This window comes from Solanum tuberosum, unplaced genomic scaffold (assembly GCF_000226075.1).
Source record: "Solanum tuberosum cultivar DM 1-3 516 R44 unplaced genomic scaffold, SolTub_3.0 scf00139, whole genome shotgun sequence".
Taxonomy (NCBI): domain Eukaryota; kingdom Viridiplantae; phylum Streptophyta; class Magnoliopsida; order Solanales; family Solanaceae; genus Solanum; species Solanum tuberosum.
Window position 1 is genome coordinate 1,340,295 of NW_006239063.1, and position 13,952 is coordinate 1,354,246.

At 37.1% G+C, this 13,952-nt stretch overlaps 1 protein-coding gene across 1 annotated transcript in view; it reads right to left on the bottom strand.

The window, feature by feature from the left end:
- Positions 1-8,514: 8,514 nt before the first annotated feature.
- Positions 8,515-13,952, bottom strand: part of LOC102579872 (3-hydroxyisobutyryl-CoA hydrolase-like protein 3, mitochondrial) — an 18,222-nt gene continuing 12,784 nt past the window's right edge. Inside the window, exons 6-10 of the mRNA XM_006351875.2 lie at positions 10,249-10,378; positions 9,475-9,653; positions 9,218-9,345; positions 8,979-9,080; positions 8,515-8,716 (exon numbers count right to left, since the gene is read on the bottom strand). Of these exons, the coding sequence (XP_006351937.1) occupies positions 8,618-8,716; positions 8,979-9,080; positions 9,218-9,345; positions 9,475-9,653; positions 10,249-10,378 (638 nt within the window). The 3' untranslated portion in view covers positions 8,515-8,617. The remainder of the gene's footprint in view (positions 8,717-8,978; positions 9,081-9,217; positions 9,346-9,474; positions 9,654-10,248; positions 10,379-13,952) is intronic.

Genomic DNA, 13,952 nt, shown 5'->3' on the forward strand with positions numbered 1-13,952 from the left:
AATCAAATGGGTATAAGAAATTAAACCTTGATTTAAGCAAAGGAAGAAGAATGGAGAAGACCCACTTCCAACTTGGGGAAGAAGAACTCCTTTCTTCAAGTCTCCACGAAACCCTCTCCAAACTTGAGAGAAAATATCTAAAAAGTACTATTCTATTCTGGAAATTAAAAATAAAAGTTTCACTCCCTAAAAATTAATAACAAGTTCAATATTTATAGACTTCAGAAAATAGCGTTGGCGAATCTTTCAGCGAAGTTAGTCGATATCGCCGAATGACTTCGGCGACTCGCCCTTCGTCTGTCTCATCACCGTTTTGTGCTTGCCTTCAGTATCTTCACATTCTGGACCATTGGGAGGTATAGTACTGTTTCGCGAAACTATTCAGCGAAGCGTCGACTGCTCTTTTCATCGCCTTTTTGACCCTTCTCCTTCAGGGCTTCGCGTACTGGAACAAAGGGCAGAGTAAATCCCTTCGGCGAATCGCCAAATGCGCTTGGCGATGCTCGGGCTTCAACTTCTTCATTTTTTTCAGCCTTTTCATTCCTTTTTGCGCCTAAGTGTCCATGCTTTCACTAAAACTTCAAATACCTAAAACTTAAGAGTTTTCATCAGATATTAAGACAAAATAAGCATTCGAGGACACTATTCTTATCAAAATAAAGCCCTAAATGAGTCCAATTTGTGGACTCCTCAGTAGGGTAGAAGGAAAAAGATAGGGATATCGGGATATTATATCGGCCTCGGCCTCCCAAGTAGCACCCTGAACTAAAAGATTCCTTTACTATACTCTCATGGAAGAAACTTCCTTGATTCTTAACTTCTTAACTTGCCGATTTAACATGTCTACCAAAACTTCCTCGTAAGAAGAACTTACATCAACTCCCAAAATCATTAACATTAGGAACTCACAACAACCTTTATATCTAAGCACACCATCTCCCTCGGGAGGAAGCCTCAATGGACTTTCTAAGCACCGTGTCTTTCAATTCTACTAAGGTCGGATTAAGACATTGCTTAACTTTCAGAGTTGTCATAAAGGATGATTCGGAACCATTTTACCCCATAGCACCACCTTTGGTGGGGTCTACTAACCAAACGACATTACCACAAACTCATAATGACCATATCGAGTTCTAAAACACGGCTTCGAAACATCATCTTCTTTCATCGTCATTTGGTGCTAACCTGACTTCAGGTCAATTTTAGAATGATAACTAGCTCTTTGTAGTAGGTCAACACTTAGAAATCTATATTCATCTCTCTAACTTGGTGATACACGCAACCCTTAAAAGACATCTTCTTAACCTTAAGGCAAGAAATAACCCAAACTTTTAGCATAGACTTTTCCCCTTCCACTCTCGGATAGGATCATTCGTGAACTAAAAATAATTTGACTACACGGGTTGTACAATCAATAGAAGCATGATATGAGTGCAACCAATCCATTCCAAGGATGACATCATAATCTAGCAAAGCATAAACATCTAATTGAAAAGGCTTTCAACATACCGGTAACCACATCGGGAGCAAACCCTTGTTCACCCCTAGTCTGAAGTGCATAGAATCGGTTTTGCTTAGGAGAATAATTGGAACCCGAACCACTTTGACCAGTTGAAGGATAAGGTTGAGGCCTACAACGACTATCTCCCTCATTCTTAGCAACTAAAGTACAATGTATTGTCTTGTAATCCATCTTACCACAACCAAAACAAACATTGGAACCTGCTAGACATTCGCCCGCATGCTTTCTTCCACACTTACCACAATCTGGAAACGAAGGCCCATTACTACCTCCTTGAGGCTTAGGGTTAGACACCCTCTCTTGGTTGAACCTTGGAGCCTTAGAAGAACCTTTCTTGGAAAACCTTTATCGATTCTAGAACGACCATGTTCATCGGACCTAGCATAAGGGAAATTACCATCATCCGTTCTAGACCTCTTGTTCTCCCTAGATCTTTCCTTAAGTTTTTTCTCTTTAATTTGTTGGGAATAGACCATAAAATGAGAAATATCCATGTCATGGACAAGCAAAGTCGTACAACATTCTTTCACCTCTAAATTGGACACTCCCAAAATGAACTTACTCATTCTTAATCTAGGGTCGGCCACTATAGAAGAAGCATACTTACACAATTGAGTAAACCTCAAAGCATAGTCCTTAACACTCATACTACCTTGCCGAAGGTTAATGAACTCAAGCACCTTAGCATCTCTCATCTCTAGAGGGAAGAACCTATCAAGAAAAGCATTTTTAAACCTTTCCCACTCTATGGGACCCACATTTACCGATCTTCCTTCTTTCCATTGGTTGAAACAAATCTGAGCAACCCCCTTAAGTTGATAAGCGACCAACTCCGCCTTTTCTACCGAAGTCACTCCCATAATGTTCAACACTTTATAGACCTCATTATGAACTCTTGAGGATCTTCCTCAACCTTTGACCAATAGAATTTCGGTGGATTCATCCTAGTGAAGTCCCTCACTTTAGATGTCGCCGTACCCACATTTGAGTTCACGGGGTCTACAATCTCTCTATTGGCTTGGGCCGTCACGGCTTGAGGCAACACTTGAAAACTCATCCTAAACTCCGCATTAGTCACATTCTCGGCCAAAGGGTCGATCGGATCTTGAGGAGCTTGAGGAGGAGCTTCTTGAACCACACTGTCTTCCTCATTCCTTCTAGAATTTGCCCTTGTAGTAGTCATATCCTAAAGACCATTGGATAAGGATTAGGAGAAAGACCTTATAGAGTTAAGCTCTATCGCACGACTTAGAGAAATGAAGAAGTGAAGTTTCTTAAGTATCTAATAGCCTCTCATTCATAAATATGGCACGCTTCAGACTTATGAACAAGACTACTAGATTGGTTTTGAGACATCCTAGAACCATTCTAAACATTGTGCTCTGATGCAAAGTTTGTCACGATCCAGGGGTACCCTCTAGATGTAACATGGCATACAAGACCCCGAGAGGCCTTATATAAGCCACTTAGCTTTCATAGAATAAGATAATAGAAATGAGCAGAAATTTAAAACATTTTCAACATAATCAAAGTCTTTATAAAATGAAGCAGAAGTCTAATACACTTTGTCTCAGACCATCTAAAACATGAATATCCTTGGGACACAACCCATACAATAGTTCAAAACATAAAATGAAAGAACATAAGAGAAATGGTGGCTATATCCTCGAATGTTATGAGGACTCACTAATCTTTAATCCACGCTTCTACTATGATCCTAGCCACAAGAATGAGAGTCGATATCGTCGGACCCTACATTTGGATAAGAAATGTAGGCAAGAGTATGTGTTAGTACAAACATGTACTAAATATGATAGCCAACATAAACATAAGCGTTAGACAATATAAGTCATAAGTATAATTAATGCACATAAATCATCAAAACATATCAATATAGGAGGAACACTTCTTGAAGTGACCTCATCTTATCCTTAGTCAAGACTTGAGTCATCCACCTCTAGTCATACATATCAACGAAGAAAACTCAAGCAACAATCCAAACTAATTATTCATCATACAAGAAAATCTCATATTAATACATATTTACGATTTTTCTCAATTAGAGGTCATGGGTATTCGCCTCTTGCCTCATCTATTTCTTAGCATTTTAGTCTAGATTTATTTGAGGTGAGCAATCCTTTCAACCTAGAATCATTCAATGTGAGAAATCCTTTCACATTCATAACATAATTAATTCTTGTGGGAACTATCTCTTCCATAACAATTACATCAATAATCAACAATTCATAACATAATCTTTACTCTCAAAGCACTATATCTCTTAGTCATTCTATATGCTTCACTCTCAAAGATATTCAACATCATAATCATCTCATAAGCTCCAATCTCAAAGCAATCCTAATCACAAATCATCCTATAAGCTTTACTCTCAACAATCTATATATATATGCTTCACTCTCAAGCAATTCTAAGCATACTTCATCATATAGTCTCAATCTCAAGCACTACTAATCATGATTCATCATATAAGCCTCAATTCTAATGTATCTCATAAATCCTAGATTGAATACATCTAAACCCACAAATTATCCTTTCATGGCATAAAACCCATTTACATCAATTTCATCTTTCTAGACATGGGTTAGGCATGGGTACATGCAATTTCATTCTTAAAACATGTATCACTATTAATTCAATCATAAACAATCATAATCCACTCAATTGGATCAAAATTCATCAATACCCACAACATTGAAGAAACCCTAACTCAAATTGGGGATTTCATCTTCTTAATCGGTGAAAACATAGGGACTCCATGGATGGAAGGAATCCATGGATTAAAAGTCATCATACCTTGATTAAAAATCCCACAAATGCTTGAGGATTTGAGAGTTTACCTTGATCCTCGCTTGAACTCTTTCTTCTTCTTCAAGTTCTAGAGAGAGAAATATTTTGGAGAGGAACCCAATTCTTTTGGTGAGTTTGAGAGAATGATGTGGATGAGTGAATTTAGGGGTTAAAATAACTTATATAGGGGTCTTAAACTTGGGGAAAATGACCTCACTTTTATTTAATTAAAACCAAAAAAGACCCTTGTGCCCCTAAAAATAATAGTCAATCAGTGACCCACGAGACCCCACTAACGGACTGTGGTCAGGACGACAGACCGTCGATGGTGGTCAGAACCAGTCTGCTAGGCCAGCGAACCACGGACCATGGTCTGACCAACGGTCCGTTGGTCAGGCCGTGGTTCTGGCCTTCCTGGTCACTTTGGGGGAGCCCATCCACGGGCCATGGGTGGCCCTCATGGGTTGGCACCTAGAGCTCACCAAGTGTGGTATTTACCTTTTTCGAATATGGGGTGTTACAAAAACATACTAAGAGAAGAGGTCGAAGAGGAAAATATGACACAATTGATGACACACATGGAGATATTAACCAAGCATTTTTTGGGTTCCCCAACGCACAAGGTAAATGATATGGCTTCTAATGATCAAGGGGTACAGAAATGAGAAATATTTCAAGATTTATGAAGAGGAGGTTCATTATGTAAATAATCATTCTAAGGGTTCTCGTCTAAACTACCATGATTCCAAACAGAGACCTTAGCATCAAGGTCAAGGGAATCAAAGTTGAAATAGAAAGTAACATATAGATTGGAGAGATAGGAACCAAGGGATTCGGGATCAAGGTTTCAACCACAGAAGCACAAATCCATATGTCCCACCCCAAGGTGGTCACTAGAACATAAAGCAATCATCCATAAGTGACCCCATGACCAAAATACAAGAGATGCTAACTCGTACGCTCAAGAAAGTTGAATCTACAAAGAGTGGCATGCAACAACTACACAGTGACATTGCTACCATAGGACAAGTAGTGCACTCCCACTTCACCTCAATTAACATACTGAATCTCACCTAAGACAGATGTCTACCTCAATGAACCAAATGGAAATGGGCACTCTTTCGAGTGATATTATGGCAAATTTGAAGGCTAAAAGAGGTGATGTTAGCCATTGCATGACTACTGTAATTCGAAGTGGTTGAGTGTTTGATGATTAGGTGATGATAGATCATATACCACAAAAAGTGATACATATGCATGGGGAAATGTGTCCTCCCCCATTTCCACAAAGGCTGATGAAGAAAGTTGAAGCATAAGAATGAGAAGTTGATCTTAGAAAATAAAAAACAATGAGAAAGAAACTCTAGTGTTACCTATGTCTAGGCCAAAGTGTTCTCCTCCCCTTCCACAAATACTTATGAAGAAAGTTGAGGATGACAAATTTGAAAAGACTGGTGAAAATAAAAGAGTTGAAACTCTTGAAGAAAAAGAGGAGTTGATTCTAAAAGAAAAGAGTAAGGAGGAACACACTTTAATCAAACCAATACCAGTTAATAAGTGTCCTCTTCCTTCCCACAAGAATTAAAAAAAGAAAAAAAAAGGCCAGTTTTAAAAAGTTCATCGATATCTTTAAGAAACTGCATATAAACATACCGTTGATTGATGTCCTAAGAGACATGATGAAATATGCAAAATATCTATGACAGATGGAGGCATGCAAAAGGTGTCTTGGGAGATTGTGAGATGGTTACACTTATAGAGAGGTGAGTTTCGAGAGTATTGAACAAGCTTCCTAAAAAGAATGAGGATCAATGAAGCTTCATTCTCCCTATACAAAATGGTGAAAGTGGTGTTTCACATGCACTAAGTAGTTTGTGGGCAACTATCAATTTAATGCCCCTATAGGTGTTCAAGACACTTGGTTTAGAAGGGCGACGTCTGGTCAACATCGCATTATTACTAGCAGACAAGTCTCATGTTGCTCCGGATGAGATAGTTGAGGATGTGCTCATCAGACTAGGTAAGTTTGTGATTCTTGCTGATTTTATAATTCTTGACTTTGATGTTGATGCTAGGATGCCTATAATTTTAGGGCATCCATTATTAGACACATGAGGAGCACTGATTGATATGAGGGCCGACAAGAGAGCCAATAATGTATTTACTTGTTCAACTTTATACAAGTTTAAGTGTCTACATATGCACACCTATAGTTTAAGTACATAAATGCTAGTTGAAGTCAAGTTCAAGGTCATTTCTATGTATTATGTATATCTTTTATGCTCTATTATCTATGTAGATAAATGAATTTTTATTTTCATTAATGAAATATTTGTTAAAATTATAATTTAAATTTCATTTACATTATGAATAGATAATCTTTTAAGAAATTGTTATGAAATATATCTTTATTTTTATTAATTAATTTTGTATTACTTGCATCGGAATGTGTTTATAAGGTTATCACATTATAAATTTCGTTAAAATTCACAAAAAAAAATTATTTAGTTCATCTATTTTATTATAGAACGACATAAAATTATATACTCGATCAATATTTCTCATTTTTTAGGGACGAAAATACACTTTTTATAGGATATTTTTTATATAAATTAAATAACAAAAATACTATGATATTAAAGAAGTTTTTTATAAAAAAAAAACGAAGAAGAAGATGAAGGTTGATAATATAATGATAAGATAGACACTTAAAGTGTCAATTCGGCAAAAGAGGGAGAGAATGATTATTTCTCAAAGTTGAGGAGGAAGTTTAATTTTAAAAGTAAAGTTGGATATAATTGATTTCCACCCTGAAAAAATGAGATAAAGATGAATAGAGGAGAAAAGTGTAAATAATAATGACTATTCTTCATCTATGAACTTAATCTTTCATCTTCCCTTTGGTTTTGCGGTGATCATTTTAGCTCTCATTCACATTGGTAATGTTGTCATCAATTAACATTAGTATGTAAAGTTTCGTTAATGGAGTAGTGCATTCATTCATCAAACAAAGCTGCCAACGCACGTTAAAAGGAATGTTGTTGAAGTTCATAGGTTGCTTATTAGAGTTGGCTGGTAAAATCAAATCCAACCCATTCAATTTAAATTTTGTGGATTATTGATTCCCACATTTATTAGCACAATTCATTTCAAATCAATCCATTAAAAATAGAGTTGATGTGTAACTGAAATTGACTCATGAAACATCTTAGGGAAAATTAGCAAACTAGTCACAATTCTTAAAATAATTATTAAAAACATCTACACTTTAAAATAATTATTAAAAATTTCAATATGTCAATATTTTAGTAAATAAATTGTATTCTAATATAATTAATTTTCTTTCCTTTTATTTGTCAAATCAGGCCCACATTGGACCCTTTTTTTTACTCCATTGTACGATAAAAAATAAAAATAAAATACCCCCATTACCCACTTACCTCTCTTTCTAGGTTTTACCCCAAATCACTTCTTTCTCTCTCTTCCCTTTTTCACCATTGTTATCTCATTTTCCTTGTTCAAGAAAATCAACTTTACTAATTTCCTACACTTTGTTCAAGAAATCTCACAATTAATTCAAAAGATTTCTCACTCATTGAAAAATGTAAATTCGAAGTCAACAAGTATTTTGTGAGATTCCTTGTGATTTTGTTTTCATATTCACCAAATATTTTGTATTTCAAATTTTTCGTCTTTTAAACAATATAGTTCAATTTTTTTGTGAGTTTGATTTCATATTCACAAAGTATTTTGTGAGATTTCCCTCTTTTATGTATTTCAAATTCGTCATGATTTTATTTTCATATTTGAGATTTAGTAGATTGTAGTAATCTACATTAGCATTCACACATCATATATTGTTTGATTTTTTATACATTCATATTTGATAATATTGAATTTTGTTTCTAGGGTTACTAATGCACAAGTGAATATGGATTCGAATTTGTGTTTGGTGAAAAAAAATAAAAAAAAAAGGAACATAGAGACGAAGAAAAAGAAGAAAGAGAAAGTCGGAGAAGAAGGTTGCAAAATTGTATTCATATTAATTTTTGTTTGTCAATTGTTTTTCTTTTACTCAACATTTGTATTTTTATTAAGAACATTGGATTTCTTTTTTAGTTTGTAATCATTCAAATAGGTATGTCAAATTGATTTGTATTTTTTATTTAAGCATAGATGTCTCCTATTTTTTTCACTTAAAATTCCAATAGCTGGAAAATGGAAAATAATATCTGAATACATTATTTATCCAAACTGCTGGAAAGACGTAACTTATGCTGGCAAACCTCAAACATTTAACTCAACTTCAGGGCTCAGTGGTTCAAAGAGAGCTTCCACTTCATTGAGGTTCACTTCCTCCAAGCTGGATGGATTCCATCTTGGCTTCTGCAGAAACCAAACCCATTTAACGTTTTTCAATTCTATACGCCTAGAAAATCTTCATTCATACTACAGTAGACTCTTTTAATATGATGAATAATTATCACAAAGGAACATCAAGTAATAATACAAGAAGAAGACTCCTCATCTCTACCTTAAATTAATTAACGCAACACCCTATCAGAAAATGCACTACCAGGATTGAGAAGCAATCACACATAGTTATAACACATTCCACTATCATGGGCTTGCAAAACAAGAAACAAACCTGATCCTTGTCCACTAAGACAGCACGCACACCTTCCCTAAAATCATCACGCACAGCAGCTCTTGTAGCAATGCCATATTCAGTTCGCATAACACCAGAGAGCTGCATGTAGAATATCAGAAAGAAACAGAAAAGTTTAAACATATAAGAAAAGCGAAAGAATCATGATTTGATTTTTTTTCAGAAAGAAGAAGAATATGGAAAGAATAAAATAAAAGCACAACATGAAGGAAGCTCACCTTCGACAAGTTATTCTCATTTTTGCCACATACAGATGCAACCCTAAAAAAGTACCGCTGGGTGAGGCAGAGAGAAAAGGGAGCCCCCTTTCTTAGCCCTTGCAGAGCATCCTGGGCCCATTCTGCCACTGTCAAGGAGTTGAATAACAAATGAAAAATGAAAAACAAATCTTGCCCCACAAGTATTGATTTACACATTAAATAAATTGGGAAGAATCTGATTCATTATGAATGTAATGCTGAGTGGGCAACCATACCCAAAGTATCAGCACTTTGCTGATGATTTTCAAGCTCCTCTATTATATTTTTGACTGGCTTGTTACCACCAAATGTTGAAATGATTCTGGGTAAAAGAGACTTCAAACGGGATTCTGAATCAGGGTTAGTACTGTATTTTGCCAGAAGTTCTTTGATCTCTTCATCTGGATCCTGAGAACTGTTTCAAAATAAATGTCATAGAACATCTTTAAACTTCAAACATACCACTGAAATGTCATGCACCAACACAATAAGAACACTTATCCAAAGGAATAAGGATCACTAATCTTGAGCATCTGCAATGGGACACCAGATGGCCCTCATTAAGTAACTACTACAAACAACCTAATACATTAAAATAGTTTCCAATGACAAGGGGACAAAGAACTTTACCCAATTTCTGAAATCTTGAAGGATCAATGGAGTGAAAAACAACATAGATGAATGAAATGACAATAATTTTTTAATATATGGAATCGTCCCCCCTTCCCTCCTCCAAAAAAAAGAAGAAGTCATACCCAACAACAATGGTTTTTCCTATTACTCCCTTGGTAGCTCAAACCATTAACCGCACAATTGGGGTTTGAAAGCCACTTCCATTGGGCTATCCCTCGTCATGATAGAAAAATTTTAACATACTTGCAACACTTTAATGCAAAATCATCATCAAATTCCAGCGGCATAAATAATACGAAAGAAAAGACTAAAGGCCAAGGATCTGCACATGTCACATCTTGAGGTTCATATTGTAATAGAGGAAAATGCTGACATACAATGTAGCTGCCAAGAAAGTGTCTCTCAGTGTACCCAAATTTGCAGAAGGGACATAGTGACTTCCCAAACCAAAATACAGTGCATCAGCAGGTGTTGATATCCTACTTCCAGTCAGTCCAAGATAAGAACCTGTAAAAAATAATTTAAGGAAGCAATTAGGGAAATGAGCACGGACAGATATCACTTGCAGGATAATGGACACATATGTAATAGTTCTCAGCATCTTACTCTTAACAACCACCCACTCATATAGCCGAAAAAATGAGATAGGACGTTCTCACTTGAAATATTATTTCTTTTACTAGAGCAAAAGAAAATACAGAGGTCATTACTGACTTGTATTGAAAAGGAAAAGATGATTAGGAAGAACCTGATGTAGAAATGGATTCACCTTATACATTACCCTTTTTTTCTCCAAAAAAAAAACATAATATTGATCTGTACCGCTTATGAATTGGAACTGTTAGAATACGAATAGAACAAGAATTATATATACAATACTACTTAGAATAGGAATAGGAATAGAAATAGTATTTAGAATCCTACATAAAAAAGGATTGCATTGTAATGTTTTAGTTGGAAAATGAGTCCAATGTAGTGTCTATAAATAGGGTCGCAATGTAATAATGTAGATAATTCAATAATATTCTTCTCATATATTCCTCACATGGTATCATAGCCTCTACGATCTTGGTAGAGAATTAAAGAGCTCCCGCTACCGACAGGCGGCTATTACCCATATATGTCGCCCGTCTGGCCAACGATTATGTTAGCAAAAGTTGGGTCACCGTGTATCTTTCCGATGACTATTTTTCATATCTAATTTTGCGTAGCACCGTGCATCTTTCCGATCACTACTCTCTCATACTTAATTTCCATAGTACCATGCAAATTTTTGGGACTACTTTCTCACATCTGATTTGTGTAGCACGGTACATAATTCCGGTGACTACTTTCTCATATAGTATATGGAATCCTACTTGAAAAAGGATTAGTATATAGAGTCCTACTTGGAAAAAGATTATAATGTAGTGTCCTAGTTGGAAAAGGAGTCTCGTCAAATCACCATTGGTTACTGATAAGTTCATCCATGGCTATGATGAAAAGGAAAAAAGAGGTCTCCTTGCCTTAATCCCCTTTTGGATTGGAAAAATCCTTCAGAAGATCCAGTAATAAGAATAGAAAACTTGTTAAAGATGTCTAGAGAGAGAAGCTCCTATTTCTCTCTAGAATCTGGGAAGCAGGAGTCATGTCATTCAAGGAGGCTCTAGCGTGGCCTGTACTAGACCTCAGGGGTAGATGTCAACAACGTGGTTGAGCCAGAAAAACATAGTATTATTAGAAGTGTGTGAAGGGGTAGGTTGGGTGAAATATGACTACATCCCGGCCCATGGAAATGCAAGAGGAATTCTCATTCTTTGGGATGAGAGATAGGTGGAGTGTGTGGAGGTTTATAAGAGAGTTTTCATGTTAGGAATATATTATTAAGTAGAATGGACAGGGTTTCGAGGGTGTCTATGGACCGGTGGAGAAGAGTTCCAAGGAGAGTTTCTGCAAGGAGTTAGGTGTTAGTATGGGGAGATGGGATATTCCTTGGGTGTTAAGGGAGATTTTAATACCATTACATTTTCAAAGGAAAGTGTTGGTACGGGGAACACTAGCCAAAAAATATCCCATCTCCCCATACCAACACTACCCCTACCATCTTGCTGGTCTTCTAACACTAGCAAAGAAAAAGACAACACTACCCCTCAGGGGCAGAGTCCGAGCAACATAGGTTGGAAGAGTAGATTGGACCGGTTCACTAAGACTCCGGGGTTGAACCGCCAGGAAAACACAGATCTGTTTGGATCAACGCCACAGAGAGGTCCAACCAGCAGGGAAATCAAAGCTCCGACACTGGCGGTAGAGCAGATCTTGAAGGGGACGATGTCAAGAGGTTTGAAGTCAAGCCGTGAGTCGAATAATAAACTTTCTTCTTCTGTTTCAGGGCTGGGAAAGCAGCAGATGAATGGATTTGCCGATAAAGAGAAGCCAGATGGCCAGAGTTACTCTTCTGGCAAGGCTAAAAAAGTCAATTCAGGGAAAGAGGGGCTTGGATTATCCAAACGAAGGCCCTGGTGCCTTCAACGCTTTAGGGAGATACAGGTCTGAGTGTTTCTAGGCTGAAGATGCTCCAGCGACTCCGCCAGCACTGGAACATGTTAATTTTCATGCCAGAAAATGAAAATGGTGTCTTATGCTCAAGCTTTTTCCAGAAATAGAATGGGTAAGTCTCATGGGACTTCTAACAGTCCCAAAATCAATTTGTTGATGGGGAGAGATGTTGATTTTTCACATTCATACTTGTCCAGAAGGTCTTTTATAACTGGCAGCAGCAGTACAGAAGTTCAGGGAGCTCATGTGATGTCGTTAGCTAGCCTTGAAGATGGAAGGAACTTTACGAGTGGGGAGAGAAATTTCTGGAATTTTTGGGAGTGTCGTTTGAGGCGAATGAAGCAATGGTGTTAGAACTACTGAGAGACATTGAATAGGAGATAATAGAGGAGAGTAAGGATGGACAGGAAAGGAGTTTGGGCAAGGAAAATGGGGGAGCGAAGATTGTGGTACAAAAGGAGGATCAAGGAAGAGTATACAAAAATTGAGGGTAGCGAAGTGGCCAAAGGGGAGAGAAAATAATAGTGCTTTGATGGATTGCAAAAATATTAGTTAGAATGTGAGGGGGATGAATGACTCCAACAAAGGGCCATCATTAAAGCATGCTTTAGGGAATGGGGAGCGGATGTGATATGTATTCAACAAACAAAAATGGAGATTTTGACAAATAGTTTTATTAGAAGTGTGAAGGGGTAGGTTGGGTGAAATATGATTACATCCCGGCCCATGGAAATGTGGGAGGAATTCTCATTCTTTGGGATGAGAGGAAGGTGGAGTGTGTTAAGGTTTATAAGGGAGTTTTCACGTTAGGAATGCAGTTCAAAAATATGTATAACAGAATGGAGTAGGGGTTCGAGGGTGTCCATGGACCGGTGGAGAAGAGTTCAAAGGAGAGTTTCTGCGAGGAGTTAGGTGTTGGTATGGGGAGATGGGATATTCCTTGGGTGTTAGGAGGGCTTTTAATACCATTATATTTTCGGAAGAGAGGGTTGGGTGTAGGCCGGTGTTTAGGGCCATGGAGGAGTTTTTGGAGTTTATAAATAACCTTCTTCTTATTGATTTGTCTTTAACAAGTTCCTTTTTCACTTGGACTAGATCGGAAGACTCTTCATCCAGATCAAGATTAGACGGATTTCTTGTGTCTAAGGGTGGCAACGGAACCGGTAACGGGACTACCGGACCGGGACGTTCCGGAACCGGAACGGAACCGGGCACCACGGGCCGGAACCGAACCGGAACCGGGACGGACCGGAACCGGTAATTCCGGAAAAAATCCGTGTACCCGTCCCGGACCGGTAACGGACCGGACCGGACCGGAAACCGGGTCCAACCGTTAAAATTATAATTTTTTTATTAAAATTAAAAAATTAGGAACATTACACTTAAAAATTTATACTTTTAAAGTTTTAAATACAAACTTTCAAACTTTTAAAAGTATAAAAGTTTAAATTTCACAATTTAAAAGTTTGAAAATTTAAATTCAAACTTTAAAACTATAAAAGTTTAAATTTCACCCTTTAAAAGTTTGAAAATTTAAATTCAAACT